The sequence below is a fragment of the Mesoplodon bidens genome (genome assembly GCF_964165515.1).
Source record: "Mesoplodon bidens genome assembly, chromosome: 4".
Taxonomy (NCBI): domain Eukaryota; kingdom Metazoa; phylum Chordata; class Mammalia; order Artiodactyla; family Ziphiidae; genus Mesoplodon; species Mesoplodon bidens.
Window position 1 is genome coordinate 103,175,385 of NC_138160.1, and position 19,792 is coordinate 103,195,176.

Here is a 19,792-nt window from a genome sequence, read left to right on the forward strand (position 1 = left end):
GGGTGCCGGGGTCCTGTGACACCAATGAAAGGGATGAGCAAACAACTCCATGCGAACATTTCTCACCCCACTGGCTCTTCCCAATATCATGGCCTGACACAGTACTCCAGATTCAGAGTTAACCCAACCCTTTCTTGGATCAGGTTCCAATCTAGTCTCCAAGGGTGGTACAGAAGAGCACCCAGCAAGTAGTCTTCACTCAGGCTCCATACCCGTCTTCTTGTTGTCATGAGATAAGTATACCTGTCACCACGCCTTAGAACCTGAAGTGTTTGTGAGGAGTAAGCCCAGGATGGATTTCATTTACATTGGATTAAGGAAACTCTTGACTCTAGCATTGACCCTCCTAATCTTTCACAACATCCCTCTCTTAGGTATAAAAATGGAAGGAAATGGAATCCTGGAGAACTTAGAAGTCATGTCCTTGAAGGTGCCTAGGTTTCCAGCAGCTGTAGAAGTGAAGTTCATTGTTGTGTACATTTTAAGGCAATTACAGCTAAAGCTGACCATTTTGTTTCTCAAGGAAAATAGTATTCCTTTCACTTCTAACAATAAATAGTAGGAACACAGTATTTTATCCTAAAGACACATCCTTTTCTTCCTCTTCTTGATGTCTAAAGCTAATTTTCTAATATGGACACAAAACTCCATATTTAGAAGTAAAATAGGCATTTTGGGAGCCAGCACTGACGTTCAGTCTTGAAAATTGGATCCACCATTGCAATAGCAAACTGTACATTATCTTCCTAAGAAAATACTAATTTATCAGTCCCAAGAGCCAAAGAGTTGTTCTGTGTCAGCAATCAGCTTAGCCTCATAATTATAAATTTGTGAGGATCTGTTGAAATACGTGGATCCAGAAGAATTATAGTGTTTCATAGTGAGTCATTCAGAATAAAGAGCCCTGTTATTTGTAGACAGTCCATACAGTCATAGAAATTTAGAGGTGGGTCAGGTCTTAGCAATCATGTGTCTAACCCCTTTATTTTACAGATGAAGAAGTTTTGGCTTAGAACTTAGGAAATACATGAAAATACTTTCATAGGCAGCACATCTTCAATAGCTTTACCAAGACTGTCTTTGAAATATTCAACACACTCAGTGTGTCCAAAATGTGGCGAGAGTGACTCATTGTGACAAGACTCATATGTATGTAGTATACTTTGCATCTTTGGTCTAGCATATTCCTTTGTTCCTTCTTCCCCCCTCCTGCTCCCTCCCTCCCCCTTCATTCATATATTCTTTAAAAGGTTTAGTCCTTGAGCCCCAATATCTGGGAGATGCTGTGCTAGACAGAGGGCTGGTTATAAACACAAGGAGGTTCACGAGCCATCCTTGCCCTTGAGGGACTCTCAAGAGAGAAGGTGAGACAGATGCATGAGTGAATTGTTGAAACAGAGCTTTATAAACGCGTGACTCTAGGTATGGGCGGATGTATCTCAGGACACTGAGAAGCAAAGGACAACGATTCCCTGGGAAAGTCAGAGGAAATGCACCAAGGAGGTAACACCTGAGGGGAATCCTGGCAGATGAGCTTCCATCTCAGGCAGAGAAGGCAGCAAAGGTGTCGTAGGAGAGGGCGAACTTGCCCAAAGGCAGGAGAAGAGAAGGAAGGACTTGGGGTATCCAGAAGGGGGTGAGTTTAGCGATGGAAATGCAGAGAAAAATTAGTGACGTGAGAATGGTGGTGCTGAGATGAGAAGATAAATTAGAAAATAAATAAAAGAGCTGATGCCTACCATGATAAAGAATTTAGCTACTATCCTGAAAGTCAGGGTTTCCCAAAGCTTAGTTGTTTTAAGTAGTATTTCCACAACCTCTCTTATTTTTGTTTGACCTGTAAACCACTTGTACTATTATTTTTAACTTATTTTTCTAAAACCATTTACTTTTAAGCATATTTGTTTTTGGAAGAAACTTTATGTCAGTGTTGTAAGTAAAAAATCAATGTCACTTGCAGTAAATTCAAGGACATCATTAAAATGAATGTGATGAAAATAAAGCATTTCTGCTAACTCTTTGCTTATGAAAGTCTCTGAGCTAAAGGCCCACAGTTTCATTATTCTGAAGGGAGTTTGTAAGTTTTGGAGAGGAGTTAAAGTCACTGCAGCACCAAACTGAGAGTCCTTAAATTAATTAAGAGGAAGAAAGAGTTGAAAGGTATATAGCTTGCTTACTCTCTAAGTCAGGGGGATTTATGGTTCCTGTGCACCATCTTAGATACTGCAGGGGTATGTGTCCCACATAGGGGGAGATATTGTTTTAGGCAGTACAAGCCCTCTTCAAGGTTTTTGAGCTAAGAAGTGACAAAGTCAGACTTATCTAAAGAGGGGATTACTCAGGATCAAAAGGGAAACCAAAGAAGAAAAGACACCCTGCAGGGGCTGTGGAAGGGTCTAGTCAGTAAAATAAGATGAATAGAGGGACCAGATTAAAGAAGGATTTAGGATCAAGCTACGTAGGACTTGGTGCCTAAGGGATGAGGGGCAGGGATGCCTTGGAGATGGATTGCTTGGGAGGCTGCATACATGGTCATGTGATTCAGGCCAGGTATGTGAGGAATATGTTTAAGGAAGACAGAGTAGAGTGTGTGTGTGCATATGCGTGTGTGTGTGTGCACGCATATGCACGTGTGTATGCTTTGCATGAGGAGGAGGAAGGCAAGAAGCAGGTGAGGGTAGGGGTGATAAGACCCCTGGATCAGAACATGCTACCTGTTACACATAACGTGCACATCCCAGGCTCACATTAAATGCTTGTTGAATAAATGGTGACCCGTGGATGGTCAGCAGGCAACTGGAAATACCCTGCTGGAGATCAGAGACATTCCAAATGCCAGTTAGATTGGAAGAGGGAACTGTGGTCTACAAATCAACCTCGAATGCATTTCCATTTACCTACTGACCATTTTAGAAACTTTGTGCCGTAATCAGGTAGACAGGTTTAAGGTATATTGGGCATGTTTATGTTCATAAGATGTTAAAAATGAATCCACTCACCCAAAACAGTCACTGAGAACCTACTCATGTAAAGCAATTTGCTGGGTGCTTTGAGGGATAGAGAGGTAAATTAGACACAGACTCTTCTCACAGCGCTTGTAAAGATCTCATAAAATAATCGATAAAATTTGCAGGGATTTAAAATTTAACATGTGAAGTATTTATTCATGATTTCCAGGAAACAAGTTTAGCCTCAAAATCTTCCTATAAGCCCTAGTTAGTCTGATCTTTGTTTCCATGCATTGTAAGAAGTGTATCATGGGGTCAGGGTAGAGCAACAGTATAAGTGGAATTTTTGGTAAACTTACAGAATCGAAGTGAAAATCTTGCCTGTCATTAAGGGCCCTTTTACTTGTGTTGTGCTTAAAATACCCGTTTTCCCAGTTTAGGAGAAATAAACTAATTGCATTTTATCTTTTATGTATATAGATATATATATATATGTGTGTGTGTGTGTGTGTGTGTGTGTGTGTGTGTATATCTATATACATAAAATTGTCCTTCTCAGACAGGTATATGATATAGTAATAAATTAGAGCATTCTCACAAAAACCTGTTATCTAATCCACTTTTCATAACTGGGATTTTTTCCAGGTAGTCAAGACACAGACTGGAAAGCACAGATTTCCCTCTCAGCCTAAAAAAGAGTGATAGGTTTGAATAAGGAGGACAACGAGCCTAATGTTGATGCCCCTTCTTCAGTTTCTGGGCTCTCCTGTGGAAAGAAGTGTTTTCATAAGACTCAGAAAGAATTCATTTCCATAGAGCATTCTTAATGGCTCCTGTCAGAAGAAAACAGCTGGGAAACATATGGTATCCATTTCCCTGTATCACTTGGAAAAAATTTCACATGTAAATAAAGCCAACATAAAAGAGTAGCCCTTTGAACCCACGACCTTATATGATACATAAATATATTGGTACAATGCTCTCGTTGTATTGGCCCACTAAGTTATGTGGCCTTAAAAATTTTTTATTGCATTCTGAGATGCACATAATCAAGAAGTTTCCAAAAAATGAAGGTAATTGGAAAATACCAGCAAATACTATCCCTAATAATAAGTATGTATCTCAGAAATGTTAAGAAATATATATTTTTTTTTCCTACTATATTTTAAGGTTTTCAGAAAATTGATGGATAAAATTTAAGGCATATTTACATTTATAAACTCTGTGTCCACAATTTTTCTGTTGGTTTAAATAAGTGAGTAACCATATATTCTTGAAAGGAAGAGAGAAAGGCTTGGCAAAAATTAGCTTTACACTTTGAGGGAGAAAAGGACATATAAAGGATAGAAAGACTTTTAAATTTATAATGGGCCAACAGGAATTAGTCTTTGCCTTTGCCTATTTACATTTCATAAATAACTAGAAAATCTAGCTCTCATTGGTGATTACCACTCCTCTGAGTTTATTAACAGGACTTTTGTCTCCTGTGAAATTAAGCTGTAAATCCCTGAGAAGGATGCTCTTTGGGCATTTAAAAAGAAATTTAATGCGTTGGACAAAGTGAGATTCAAATTCAGATACTAGCACTTGTTAATTGTCTGCTCTGTGCCAAGTACTGTATGCAACTGAGAACCAGAGCCAGCAGAAGGCAAGAGAAGCAGCAGCTTAAGAGCATCTAGACACCTTCCTTCCCTTCTGGAACATTCTCTGTTAATACCTGTTTCTTACTGGACAGAGTCCAGTCCTCCCTCCACAGCTCACAGTATTCTCTTAGATTCCCAAAAGTCCTCAGAGAAGGACTGCTTCGTGCAGACCCTCTGAAACCACAAACAAAATTGTGGTCCATTTGGGGTAAAGAACTCACCCACCAATAAATAGGTACATAGCATTTAGTCTTAGAACACTCACTCTCACCTCCTTATTTTGGTTCCAGAACTTATCTGAATCCTTTTAGAACACATAGCAGTAGGATGAAGAATGACCAAGGGTCTAAATTTGGGGAACGTTTCATAATTTATATGCTGCTTTCACCCCAAGAATCAATGATAGCCAGGGACTGTTGCAGAAGTTACAGACCTGAGTACACCCTCGTCTTAGCTCCTTTACTTTTTGGTTGTGCTCCATAGCAAAGAACAGACACATACACATGCTTTGGGGTTAAATACTTCCCACCTGCTGTTGTTGCAGAAGAGGAGAGAGTGATGGGAGATGCCTAGTTAGAGGGCATGTCCTGAAACCTCACCCCTTTGATGGGGGATGGTGTAACCTCAGTGGGAAGGGAGTAGGAATCTGTAAACTGGTGGGCTGCAAGCTACCAAGAGTGCGGGGTCATCTTCGTAGTCAAGGGAGTGTCCCAGAGAGGAGGTGGTGTCATCGAGGCTGAGGGAGGAAGGGGCAGCCGGTCACATGAGGTGGCCACACTGCGGGAGGAGGTGGTGCTTACCTTTCACCTCCCGTTACACTCCGTCTCAGCCAGGCACTTGGACGCAGACTATACAGTCTTCATCTAAACTTTGCAAGAAGTGAGAAGAAAAACAAATAGTCTGCCTATTTCACCCTCCCTTTGCACCTTCCTTCTCCTCCTGTTCATTTCCTGCTTTCCAAATGACCGAGGGCAGCAGTGACTCTTAAAGAGCACGTTCCCGTGTGAAGCTAGTGCATTATGTTGCTGTGTCATATGCCAGAAAGTACTGTTGAATGGCCATGAGCAATGGTTTACCGGAATACTCAGTCTGCAGTGGGATGAACTCAACCATGGCTTATCTCCCATGGTCCAGTCAGTCCTGACCCCTTCATTCCTTCCCGTTCTTTCCCTAATCCACCTAACAAATCACCTAGGGAATCACCCAATAGGTATCAGCTTAAGTTTGCCCAATATTAAACCATTTATCCCTTCGTTCTCTGAGACGTCGTCGTAAGCTTTCAGAGTATACCCGTGCGTGTGTGCACATATGCACATACATCCCTTCTCTCCCTGGATTAGTTTGGAAGTTCATTTAACACAAAGGATCCTATCCTCCAATTCTCTTTTTCAGGGTGATGGCAAGTATCAAAATACTATCAAGGAGGTGCCACCACCCAGGAAATAAACCCGAGTATCTGTCTGGGTTTGTTTTCTTTAGCTGTCTGCCTTCACTATTATTATTACTTGAATTAATTTTGAGCCAATATGTCATAACTTTCTTTTACCATTGACTGTTTTTCAATGGTAAGTATGAACTGTTTGTTTTATGATATACGTTCTCTCTTAATTCGTCCCCTTTGAGCTTCGTCCTTAATTCGTCCCCGGGCTTCCTTTGAGCATTACTTGAGTGGACCATGTCTGCCTGCATGGCCATGCTATTTTCAGTGTTTCAGACAGTCCCCTATTTTAATTTATTTTAAAACAGTTTTTAATAGTCCCCTCTTTTAATTTATTTTAAAACAGTTTCTAGCTCTAGCTGGAATTGCAGTGTCTCAACTCTCATTACAAACACACAGAAGCCCACGGGAATCGCCGATGTATACAGTAAGTTCCGCCCAGTGAAGCGAGTGTCCCCACTGAAACATCAGCCAGAGACTCTGGAGAACAATGAAAATGATGACCAAAAGAACCAGAAAGCAGAGTATCAGAAAGGGGGTGATTCTGACCCAGGCCCCCAACCTGAGGAGCTCAGCCCCAGAGATGGAGAGAGCAGCCCTCAAACTAAGAGCACGGAACCCAGCCCCTTGCTGGGCGAACTGGAGCATTATGACCTCGACATGGATGAGATTCTGGATGTGCCTTACATTAAATCCAGTCAACAGCTTGCCTCTTTTACCAAGGTGACTTCAGAAAAACGAATTTTGGGTTTATGCACAAGCATCAATGGCCTTTCTAGCAAAGCCTGTTCGACAGGAAATGCTGAGAACTCACTGTCCAACATGACACCATTTTGTGTTCTCTCTCCTGTGAAAAGCCCTCACTTGAGAAAATCATCCTCTGTCGTCCGTGACCAGCAGAAGCTCTCCACTGAAGAATCTGAGAGTTCTCCTCCTCTGGTTAAATGTGGCTCTGCCTATGAGCCTGAAAACCAGAGTAAGGACCTCCCAAATAAGACCTTTAGTGAGCCTCATGGTCGGAAAGTTGACAAGGCAATGCCAGACTGCCAGCTCAGGACCTTCCATCTGCAGTCCTCAGCACCAGACCCCAAACTAGAGGAGCAGATCGGTGGCATGAACTGGACCAGCTCCCAAGGCCCAGAAGAAAGGAGTGAGTACCTGAAAAAAGTAAAAAGCATCCTGAACATCGTTAAAGAAGGGCAAATATCTCTCCTGGTAAGTATGAATTAATTCTGTATACATGTTAACAATCTAGAGACTCCAGTTTTATCAACTCCATTCATTAGTAACAGAATGATGATGCTTTTGTTCCAATTTTTGTTTAATCTCTACTTGTGGCTTTGGTTGGGAGATGTGACTTTTGAGTTTTAAAATTATAAGTTAGGTGGATAGCACAAGGAAAAACAATTGGCTATAGAGGAGAGTGTTATTTCACTTGCACTTTGCCTGAATTCAACTGGAATAAGGACACAGAGTCTAAAACAAAAACAAAACGAAAAAAGCCCAGCACTTTCTTTAATATGAATCTTAATGTCTTTCTTTTTTGCTTTTCAAATGGTTCCCAATGCTCTCACTCAGTTATTTGTGGGGATGTCAATTCCTTGCTGATGGGGGACCTGCCAGATACATGAACAGAGGGTCTTCTGTTTTATTCTGATCATTATTCAGAAGACTTGGACCAGGATGTTTGAAAGCATTTGCAGATAGAAACTTACCCTGGAGCTTGACTGCCCTCTGACCCACAGAGTTTTTTTTAGTTCCAGGTCTGCATGTCTAGGGAGAATGAAGAAGCTTTTCCAAAGACTCTAGACACAGAGTAATATGATGTAAGAAAAGTCTGTTCTGCTTAGGCTCAGAGAAAACTAAACTGCAGTCACATTCCATCTGCCTACGTTGTTCTTTCCTGGCTTCCAGACTTGGATCAAACAGTAGTAAGCCTGAGCTGACACTGTGGTGTTAATTAAAGTCTCATTCAAGAAAATCATCACATCTTGGCAGTGTGATTCTACTTAGGGTAGAGCCATGTGTAGATAAGTATAATGCGCTTGGTCTGTTATCACACATCTTAGTGTTATAATAGGATGATATGATTGAACAGTTTTACTAAGTAAAGTAATATTTTTTTCATCTCCTGAAGATGTCTTTTCCATTTCTCCTGGCTCTTCCTCTCTATTTCTCCTTGGTTCATTCCTTTCTTTTGTCTTTCCTGTGTTTTTATGTTTCCCAAGTGATAACACCTCTCAGTTTTACCCAATGGTCTTTATCAACGAGTTTATGCTCAGGGGACTGAACTTCACTAGAGGTGAGGAAACCAAAGGCCAGGTAGCCTCCAGATGCCCCAGGAGTTTGTTTAGGGATGAAAGTGTCTAGAGGTACCCGTGGGAGCACTGTCTGCAGCACTCATCACGTAGCTAGCCGTCAGAGCCAGCTCTCCATAGTTCAAGGCAACGCAGATGGTTAAGACAGGTAGTTCATTCATTTAACAAACCTCCAACAGGGAATAAAACACAGCCCGGCCCTCAGAACTTAGCAGGAGTAGAGGAGACAGCCAGGGAAGCTGCCAGTTACCCTTAAGTGTCATCGCAGTTGTTAGAAAGCCAGCTTGGAACCGCTACAGACTTGCTGACTCTTGTCTGTCACATGTCTCCCATGAAGATAAGTCACTTGAGCATTCATGTTCTAAAGCGCAGTATAACAAAAATGTCATTGAAAATCATTAGAATTAATTGCAAGGAGTTCTGACTTATTAGATCCCCATGGCTGCCATCAGAGAGAGCTTCTGGAAGCTCATCTCTTCTTCCCAGTGCCTGGAGCAAAACCCCCGTAGCATCTCCTTGTGGTTTATTGACTTAAGTTTTCTCCTCTCACTCTGTGTTCAGCCACACCTAGCTGCCGACAATCTAGACAAAATTCATGATGAAAGCGGAAACAATCTCTTACACATTGCCGCAGCGCAGGGACATGCAGAATGTCTGCAGCACCTCACGTCTTTGATGGGAGAAGATTGCCTCAACGAGCGAAATGTGGAGAAGTTGACTCCAGCAGGCCTGGCCATCAAGGTGACTGGTTGGGGGCCGGGCCCTCCACAGCTAAAAGTTGGGTTTCTATATTTGAAGATTCCTAGTAAGTTTCAGTGTTAGAGTGGAGGGAGAGAAGAGTGATATGCCCAGCAAACAGCAAATGAACCTATTGTATTTAAAAGGTTAATCATTTCAGTCACTAGCTGCTTTGAGATTTTGAGACTATATTCCAATTTAGGGTAAGCTTCAAATCAGCTAATAAAGAGAAAGGAAAATGATCTGTTGCCATTCTGAGAATTTTTGTTATTCTTAACCAACCCTGGATCTGTGCGAGGCTGTTTCATTTTTTCCTAATGTGAGTATAATGAGCAAGACAAATGAGGAAAAGGTGCATTATAAGGGATGTTAGCACTCAGAAGTATTTCAGACAATAAAGTGGACTTCTAATGGATTACATCTCAAGTTTAAACGTCTGCAGTATCAGGAGTTGTTTAGAATATCAGTGCCGAGTTTGCGTTTGGCTCTTGCAGAGTATAGTACGTTACCTGTCAAAAACTCCACAAATTAATGCCGACTGGGATAGAGTTAAAACCTAGAAACTGTGGTACAGGAAAACATGGTCTTTTATAGCACTGCAGTGAGTGCCTCTGTAAAATATAACACATCACGAGAAGGTTAGCTACTAAACTAAAATTACTTTTAAGATCTTTGGTAAATAAATGTGGAATTCAGTCACATTTATTAATAAGCCAGAAGTGAAGTTTAGGGAAATATAATACATCTTGTGCTTCTGCATATGTACTTTACTTTACTTAAGAGTTATGTCTTCTAAAAGCTGAATAATCATAACTTTTATAAATGGAATTATACTGAAATTTACTAGGGGAACTTGCTAGTTAAAGAAGTCTACTTGTGAATTCACTGAAGAACGTGTTATATTTGAAAAACAAGCAGTTTCCTTCCCCAGTATACCTCTTATGCAAACCTGAATTTTTGTGTCTTCAATTTATTTATCATTCAGCAAAGATTAAAAAGTTGTTTTCTGTTTTATTTAATGTTACTCAGTGATTAGCTTTTTTGATCAAATAAGAAATCCATGACCCCAGTGAATATCATTTTCCTTTAGTTGTAAATGATGCTATGTCAGATTAAGAGCTGAACTGCAGGCAGCCATCAAGAAGAAAGAGAAATGAAATGTGAAGTCAAAGTCAAGCATAGTGGACTTCAGCAATGTGTATGAGTCCACCAGGTACTGTGTTAAGCTGCTGGCAAAACAAATTTAAATGAGTCATAGTCCCTTTTCTTAAGGAACTGATAGCCTGGTGGATAAGGCAGATAAATTATCAGTAATACAAGTGCAGGATGGCGAATTCAGGATCTAGTCCCATGTCAGAATCCTGTAGGAAGGCAGGAGTTGGGTTTGGTAATCAGTGGGCATGTGTCAGTGATGACTAAAATATTCTTGCAATGCCAGTGATTGTTGACATTCGCCTTGCCGTTTTAGTATTTATAAAATACAGTTCTCATTAGTTTTCCTGACTAATGGTGCATTTTGAATATATTCTAACTACATCGTTGGATGAAATTTTTTTGTTAACTTATATGCCTGAGTGCTTGTTCTGATAGGGTAAGGATCTTCCGAGTAGGAAGGTACATAAGAAATTTAGTGGTCATTAAGCCAACCCTGGGTAAACTCCTTCTATGGTATCCATATTAAGTGTTAATTCATTCTTAAACTGCTCCAGACAACATAGGATCCCCATCATACAATCAGCATGCAAACTTAAACAATAAATTTTTTTTGCTTCAATGAAGAACATACATCAAGCCCACAGGACTCAAAAGCTCTTATAGTTTTGCAGTCTCAGGCTTTTCATACTTTACTTCTGGACAATGATCTGAGAAATGGAAGTATTCTTTTACTGCTTTATTTAATCTAGAATTTACAAAAGCAGTAAATACAAACATTTTATAATATATGCCACCCTCTTTGGCTGTCTGTCCTGACACATGTCCTGCCTCAGTCCATTGGTGTATTGTGATGGACATTGATGAAATTGAGGGAGTGCTAAGAAGTCATCATTCTTCCATTTTAGGACCTTGTTTTGAACACTAGTAACTAACTGGTGGTATTTCACCTCCTTAAGCACAGTTCTGAGAACCCTGCTGTCATTAAAGAAAACAAACTTGGTACAAATGGGCAGAAGTTGCTCAGATAACATGTCTTGGCTGACAGGAAGCAGAGTCAGAGACAAGGTATCAAATAAAAAGATTACATTAGAAAAGGGGCTCTGAAGTTATAGCAAGGCTTAAGAATATCTCCCCATACTGTTAAACTCCTTAAATATGGAACATCATAAGTTCTTGCCAGCTACATGCAGAATTTATTGAGTGCTTTATGGGGACCCAACACTAGATACTATGGGAGTTCAACAGGCATTATTAAGTGCCCTTTGGGAACAGTTAAGCAAAATAATTGTAAAGAAAGATTTCTAAAAGGTGAGAACAGTCTGTTTTCTAAAATAGAGCCAGCACAAGAAATTACTTTAGAATCTAAACGGATTTGGAATGAGATAACCTTGATTCTCTTTTTATTTCTGAGTAAGCCCAAAGACAAAATGCTGGTCTGGTGAGAAAACATATAACCTACTGATATTCCTTTTTAACATACAGTGAGTGACCGAAGGCTCAGGGACCTCAGCAGGCAAAAATCTCCCACTAGAATTTACTAACATTTTTTGTTTTCTTGGTATTTCTATTAATGGCAAGTGATACTGCTTTCAAACTCATAGTAGTGATATAATATTTCCTTTTCGCTCTCTAGCAACTTTTTATTTGTTTAAATGTTTCCTTGAGTAACTAAACCTATCACACATCTAACAGAACATTCTCCCCAACAGCAGCAGAATATGCATTTTTCTCAAGTGCACATGAAATAGTCTCCATGATAGACCATATGTTTGGTCATAAGACAGATCTCAATAAATTTAAAAGGATTAAAATCATACAAAGTATGTCCTTCCACCATAATGAAATACAATTAGGTATTAATAACAGAAGGGAATTTAAGATATTCATAAGTATATAGAATTAACACACCTCGAAATAATAATTGTATCAAAAGAGAAATTACAATGGAAATGGTAAGATATTTAGAGATGAATGAACATGCAACATACCAACATTGAAGCATGCAGCTAAAGCAATGCTTAGAGGGAAATTTATAGCTGTAAATGCATATGTTTAAAAAGGAAGGAGGAGGACGAGGAGGAGGAGGAAGAGCTCAAATTATTAGCCTAATCTACCTCAGGAAACTAGAAAAATAAAGCAAACGAAATTCAAAGCAAGCAGAAGGAAGAAAATTAAATTTTTTTCAAGCAAAAATAAATGAAATAGAGAATAGAAAAATAATAGAGAAAATCAACAAAACCAAATTTGGTCTCATAACAAGATTTTAAAAAATTAACAAGCCTTTAGTTAGACTGACCAAAAAAGAGAGAAAGAAAGAGAAGACTCAAATTACTAAAATCAGAACTATTGCCTCATATTTTTGTGTTCTGTGTAAATATCCATTGATGTAAATTGTCTTGCCTCATAGACACTCAATGTGGTTCCTACACCTTTCTTTATTCAGAGGGAATGAAGCACGTTGTGTCAGTGGGGTTTTTTTAATTCTCCTAAGAAACACTGCATGCTCAAATTGTGTAATTTAAGGAAAGTCTGTAATGAATGATTTATATACAAAAGGAGGGTGGGTGGACAGGGTATAGGGAGCCCGTGAAGGAAAGTGCAGTATATTGGGGTCAGTAACAACCAGAGCACAGTTACCAACCCAGAGCCTGAAAGGGCAGGGGAAGGACCTTGAGATAGAGAGGGTTGAGTAGAACTGCTGACTTATGACCTTTGACTGGTGGCAGGACTCAGCAGACCAGTGGCACCTCCATAAAGGGGGAGTTGAGAACAAAGGAGACCTCAAACTCACTCTCTTTTCCTGGTCTCCTGTTGCTGCTTTCCATTAGCCAAACCCAGTCAGAAGCCAGGGGGCAAGGGAGCCAACACATACAGATCAGCCTCCCTGGGCAGGAAGGAGGGCAGAAACAAGAGGAGATAGATCTGAATGGGGCACCTGGAAGCTATTCAGCACACACCTGATCATGCTAGATGCCCCAGTCAGAGAGAACTATTCTGCGTGTGAATAGTTGGAAGTTGACTACTTGAAATTCCATTATCCAAATAGGAGTAAATGAAGAATGAGAAGATTACCCACCCTGTCTTGTTTTTAGAATAGTCTTCCCTGGCTTCATGCCCACAGTAGTTCTTTTCTCCTGTGCTAAGGTCCCACACAATGCAAACCAGGAAAGCAGTTGAATGTCTCATTTGTCTTATGGAGTTATTGTGAGGATCTAAGAGAGCATTTTAATACAGTGTAAGGTGACGTATTATGTGCTTAGTAAGCTGACATGCATCACCTCATTTGATCTCTACAGTAACTCCATGAGGTAGCTGCTACTAACCCCTGCTATTTCATAGATGAGAAAATTGAGTATCAGAGAGGTGAGGTAAGTTGTTCAAAGTCTCGTAACTAAGTGGTGGATTAAGGGTTTAAATCCATTCCAAAGTCTGGGTCTTAATCACTAGGTTACATATGTCACGACTGCCTTCCTGGTTTGCACAGTGTGGGATCTGAGCACAGGAGAACAGGGCTACTGTGGGCATGAAATCAGAGAAGGCTTCAGTGAAAGTAGCATTTGAGCCAGTGTAATGGGATTATTTTCCTTTTCTTTATTTTGGACTCCTAACATGCTAACTTATCAAGAGAAAAAGCAGAGTTAATGGATAAACAAATTGTGGTATATTTATACAATGGAATACTTCTCAGCAATAAAAAGGAATAAACTATTTCCAAGCACTAGCTAGGGTGAATCTCAGAAGCATTATGTTGGGTGAAAGAAGCCAGATGCAAAAGAGTACATACTCTATTCTGCTGTGATAGGAATCATAGTGGTTGCCTGGGCAAAGGTGAGGCGTATGAGAACAAAGGAGTACTAGAAATGTGGGCATGTGGTGGAAATGTTCTACATCTTGATTGGAGTTGTAGTTAACAAGAGAATATATTTGTCAAAATTCATGAAACTGTACTTTAAAAAGAGTATATTTTATAGTTCGCAAATTATACCTCAATAAATTGATTTTAAAATAACTGATGAAATTATGAAAATGTATTAAGTAAAAATTATGCAGTTGATTTAGAGTAAAATTACTGTTCAGAAATATAATAGGTGATATACATTTATTGTAAATGAATTACGCCAGATATAAAAGCCAAAATTCATGTGATTTTTCCCTTGGTAAAATTACCACCTGTGAGGTATTTTTTCAAACTTGAATTACCTTAAATTTCTTTTTTCTTTTTCTTTTTAATCTAGAATGGTCAATTGGAGTGCGTACGCTGGATGGTGAGTGAAACAGAAGCCATTGCTGAATTGAGTTGTTCTAAGGATTTTCCAAGCCTTATTCATTACGCAGGTTGCTTCGGCCAGGTATGAAGAAATTTTTAATTATCTTCTATTTGCATGCTATGTAATCTATCTCTTTTTAAATTTTTAGTCCATCAAAATCCAAACATAAAAAATCATCAAAAATGTATTCAAAGATTTATAAGCAGTGATATTCATTGAAGCATTTTTTATGTGAAAGAAATGTTTTAAACAACCTAAATATTCCAGATAGGATATTGGGTAAATAATAAAGCAACATCCATAGGATGGAACTTTACAGAAAAATATTCATTATATAATATTGAATTAAAATGTATGATACAAAACTGTTCCTGTAATTTGGTACCAACTTTGAATTTTGGAGAGAGAGAAAGAGAAATAGATTAGGAAACTAGAAAAAACTATGTCACAACTTGTTTTTATCGTAATTATCACTCGGTAGAATTATAAGTGGCTTTTATTTTCTTTCTTATATTTTTCACTTTTTTCCAAATTTCCTACAATAAACAAATTTAACTTTTGTCAAAAGGAAAAATGATAGATTTTCTTGAAACCAAAGTTAAGAAGAAAATCTTTGGTATGGCATTAATCGAGGAGGTCTCCGTCCATTAAAGATAAGCAATCACACTAACTAAATGAGTCTCAGTTACAACCAGTTTCTGCGTTAGGAAATCCCAGTGTGAGTAACTGATGTACACAGATCACATCCAGTGTATGCAGTAAAAAATCATCACTAACTCCCTTTGAGAAGGATGAGTATAAATTATCTTTTTTAAAAAAATTGGAACTACAAAATGCCAATCTCAGTCTTAAAAAATATAAATAAAGTCAGCACTGTATTAAAATAGATTTAATCACATTTGTTTGTGGCAAAGAAAATTGCTTCTCATGCATATAACCTTATCCCTTTGGCTTCATAAACTTTCCCAGTGGCAGTAAATTGCGGTATTGTCAACAAGAGATTATGCTTTTTCAAGCATAACAATCTCAAATTTTAAAAATAGACTCCTAGAGTATTACCACAGCCTTTCTTCAGGGGGAGTCATGTTCGGTGATAGTTTATTTTGTGCCATGGTAACTTCAATTAATATATATGTAATGTTTCCTATATGTACCAAGCACCATGCCATTGGATTTTGTGTACATTATCTGGCTTATGCCTTAAAACAACCTTATTGGATTCTGTTGTTTTTATCCCCATTCTATAGATGAGGAGACTGAAAAAAGAAATCTTAAGTGGCTTGCATGTGGTCTAATGGCTAGTAAGAGCAAAGGCTGGATCTCAACTCAGGTCCTTTGGCTTTGGGACCAGATTCTGTTTTTCCTCCATTTGTGTAGATAATTTGTATAGCTTGTTTACAGTGGCACAGATACAGCTGCAGAAGTCTTTTTTTACAATTTTATCTAACAATACGTTGTGACATTTGGAGTATCTTAACACAGCTCGTATGAAATTTATGGAATGAAGAAAGGAGCAGGAAGAACATTTAAAATTTGTAAAAGCCAATGTCTTTGAAATAATTACTCCATTTCCTTTGTGTATTGCACTTATGAGCCCCAGTCATGGTGATCTACAAACGTAAGAATTAATAGGATTTGTTAAGATGCCCTTTTTTTGCTTAGACTGGCAAAGGGGAGAATAGTATTTTCAAATGACCAGAAGAATCATTAAGACAATAGTTTTCATAAATCATTCTCAGTATAAAACAAAATTTTATTTGTTCTCAAATTGTCTGAGTAATTGTTTCATACCCCTGATTTCATTTGCTTGTGTAGAGCCTAAAGAGGAATTTCAGATATCAGTGAAAAGGCTGACTGCACTTTTGGAAGAGCTTGCCAAAGAAAAGGAGGAAAGGATTGCACTGCTGTTCTGAGACTTTAAGTCAATAATTGGGCATCCGGCCTTCTTTGTCCTGAGCAATGTTGCTTATATGTGCCAGTTTCTCTCTTCAGCTCTCACAGCAGGCTTCTCATAATTTTGAAGCTATTGGGACAGAACAAAAGAAAGTGCCATTTCTGGGACTGGTTGGGTGATAGTGTAGTTTGCTTGGCTGGACTAGAGGAAAATATGGAAAATAGTGACCTATGTGAAGAGCCATGTCAAACATTTGCTTCATGTTAGTATCGGTCTTCAGGTTGTTATTTCAAGCTGATAAGCATTTTTAATGACTTCAAGTACAGCTTTGAGCAAGGCACTCCAGCAGTGCCTTCAGGAGAACATTCCTAACTATGTAGAAAATGTAGAAGCCCATTAGGACTGCAAATTCTGCCCAGCCATCCTACATCCGCCACGACCACTTATGTAACAGATAACCTGTGGAGATGCTGAACTTGGAACCATTACAAGGCTAATATTTTCATAAGGAAGACTGTTATTGAACAGTTTTCTAATGGATTCAGCACATGCAGGTTTTTCTACATCAAGCAGGCACTTGAGTGTGTTCTGGTTTTGTTTCTTCAGTAAATACCTTTGGAAAGGATAGTACAGAGGAAAATTCCTCTCTTGGTTTATTTTAGTTGCCCTCTGCCCCTCCTATAGATTCTTAAAGAATGAGCTCCATTTGACTCGCAATTTGTGTCCTTTTTCTGATTAAAATTACCTTTAAGGGCTCCAGAACCACAGGGTAGCCAGCAGTTTTTAGTGGTCTTCTGGAGTGATAGATCTTTGGGTGATAGGAATTGATTTTCCTCCTCTTGACACACCAGGTCTCAGAGGGGGCAGTTATTTCATTCCCTGATTGTACCTAGCAGAACCGGCCACAGGGAGCACGAAGGTGAAAGCATGAGGGACGCTCAGGGAACGAGCAGGGGCGTCCTCGGATGGGCCTGCTTTGCCGTCCCTTGAGAGAGATGCTTGCTGGCAAAACAATTGAGACAGAATTGTCTCAAGTCAAAGTCACCGCCTGTGTAACTTGGGCAGTTTTATTCGAACATGAAGGTTCAGATGGTCTCGTCCAGCATCCCAGCAAAGCTCTTGCCCTCAGGTGCTTGGGGGCTCTGGCCTGTTTTGCATTGGTCACTGGTTCAGTGGGCTCTCTGATACTTTCAACATCAAACTTATCATTTTGTTTCTGAATCTTTCATGTGACTTTTGGTCAAGGAGTTTTGCTACAGAAACAACAGGAATCATAGCATTAAGCACTTACCAAGAAAGAGCACATTTGCCTACACTATGTTCATTCTCCATTTTAAATGTTTGCCCTGATACGGATCAAAAAAAAAAAAAAAAAAAAGACACTTTTTCAAAAAAGAAAAAGCTCAGCAGTTCCTACGAATGGTCATGAACAGTGATAGGCATGCTGGTGAGGGGGTTCCTTCCACAGGCTGTGTTATTGTTTTTCCACGGTTTACTTTAAAAGGGGGAAATATTCTGTTGACTTTATTGTTTCATTGTCATGGGGTAGAAATAAGTAAACAGCACTGAAAGGGTTATGATTGCAGATGAAAGCAAACTGAAAAATCTTTGAATGGCACAAGCATTCATCTGCTCTCCAAGGACCTTTGAAAAAGCTTAACCAACACAGAGCTCAACAACCCACAGACTGACAGTTAATGTGATTTCTGTGACCCAAGGGTTGGAAAGGAAGTGTGTCCTTTATGGAGTCAGGGGTCATGGGGCAACGAGCCATGGTGGATATTCATACTCAGAAGACAGAGAACATTAGCTCCTGAGTCTGAGTTTAAATCCTAGCCCTACCCTTACTAGCTCAGTAGCCTTGCATACATTTACATTTTTTAAAAAAAGAAAAGATCTCCCTGGACCTCAGTTTCCTCATCTTTAAAATGGAGATAATAGAACCTTCTTTACAGGGTTACTCTGAGGTCCAAATGAGAAAAGCCACATGAAGCACTGCCCACTGCCAGCACATATTAGACACTAGGTAAATGTTGGCTATTATGGTTATTGGATACCTTCCACTTTATTATTTTTATTTCTATAAGTATTATTTAATATATTTATTTCACTATGAGTGAAGTATCAGAGAAATTTGGCAAAGAATTATTTAGGCCTTAACCTATTTAATCAATTCTTAGATGTATTTTTTTTTACATTTTACTATCTCTAGATTCTACATTTATCTTACAGTAAATGACAATATGAGATTATTGCTGGCCATCTTTTTACATTTGAACATGTCAAAAACTGGAGTGAATCTTATAATTGATGGCACGTTAGATTTGATAACCTATGATCACAGACAAAGCTGCTTCCTTTAGAACTTATGATTGTAACAAAACTGTAGACATTTTATTGATACCAGGAATAAACCTGTGGCATAGTTTTCAATTACATTTTTAATTAGACTGTCCAGCAAATCTCATAAATTACATGCATTAATTGCCGCTTTAAATAAATTGCATTGCCTTTAAGAACATGCAAAATACAACATTAAAACAGGTTACCAAAAGAGCAGAAAATCTTGAGAAGAGGAAACTAGTACATGAAGTAGGTTTCAAGTCGTTAGATGTAAGTTGAATGGGTAGGTGGGTGTGTGGGTGATTGGGTGGAATGTCAATTGGAGAGGCATTCTGTAAAACAGAAATAATACAGAAGAGCCAGCCCATCCATGGGACTGCATTGGATGTTCTCTGAAAGCAATACCTATGGGAAAATGAAGATCTGAAGTTACATTCTTCCTTTAACATCTTCTTCCTGACACACACACACACACACACACACACACACACACACACACACACACTGGTGGGGGGCAGAGGAGAGAACCCGCGGAATGTCTAAAAGATAAAAGAAGAGGTGGGCATCATTGCATATATATCTATAACACGTATGCATTTACAAGGGCCTTCTTAGTTGGAGAAAATAGCTGTATTTGTTCTGTTCTCCTTACTAGATATTTGTCAAATAAGTCACTGTTTAAATTGTAGGACTGTGGATCTCTGCTGGAATGTTCTCCAGAATCAGAGCAGAAAGCATTTCTCAGAGACTGGATGCTAAACATGCTTTTACCCAAACCAAGGGATTCTAGCCATCTCCATGTCCCTCTCAGAAATCCTAAGTAGACAGCCAGCCCATCCTTTTGAGCAGTGCTTCTGTGCACCGTATCGTAGGGGAGATTGTCATTTCCATTGACTTCTCAGTGAACAGGCCAGTTGCATAGCTTCTTATTAAAGTAAATTGTCCACTGCAGAACACAAGACTGAATTGGAGGGGCTGGGCAAAGACGTGCCTTGTTCTGAACAATAGGATAAACATTCTTCCTTTATGTAAGTCTTGCATGTTGAA

General features: G+C 39.2%; 1 protein-coding gene across 2 annotated transcripts in view; it reads left to right on the forward strand.

Annotated features, from left to right (window-relative positions):
- Positions 1-19,792, forward strand: part of SNCAIP (synuclein alpha interacting protein) — a 73,932-nt gene that overhangs the window by 26,407 nt on the left and 27,733 nt on the right. For both annotated transcript variants that reach the window (XM_081230831.1, XM_081230830.1), the window contains exons 3-5: positions 6,376-7,244; positions 8,909-9,088; positions 14,476-14,589. In XM_081230831.1, coding sequence (XP_081086957.1) covers positions 6,376-7,244; positions 8,909-9,088; positions 14,476-14,589 — 1,163 coding nt within the window. The remainder of the gene's footprint in view (positions 1-6,375; positions 7,245-8,908; positions 9,089-14,475; positions 14,590-19,792) is intronic.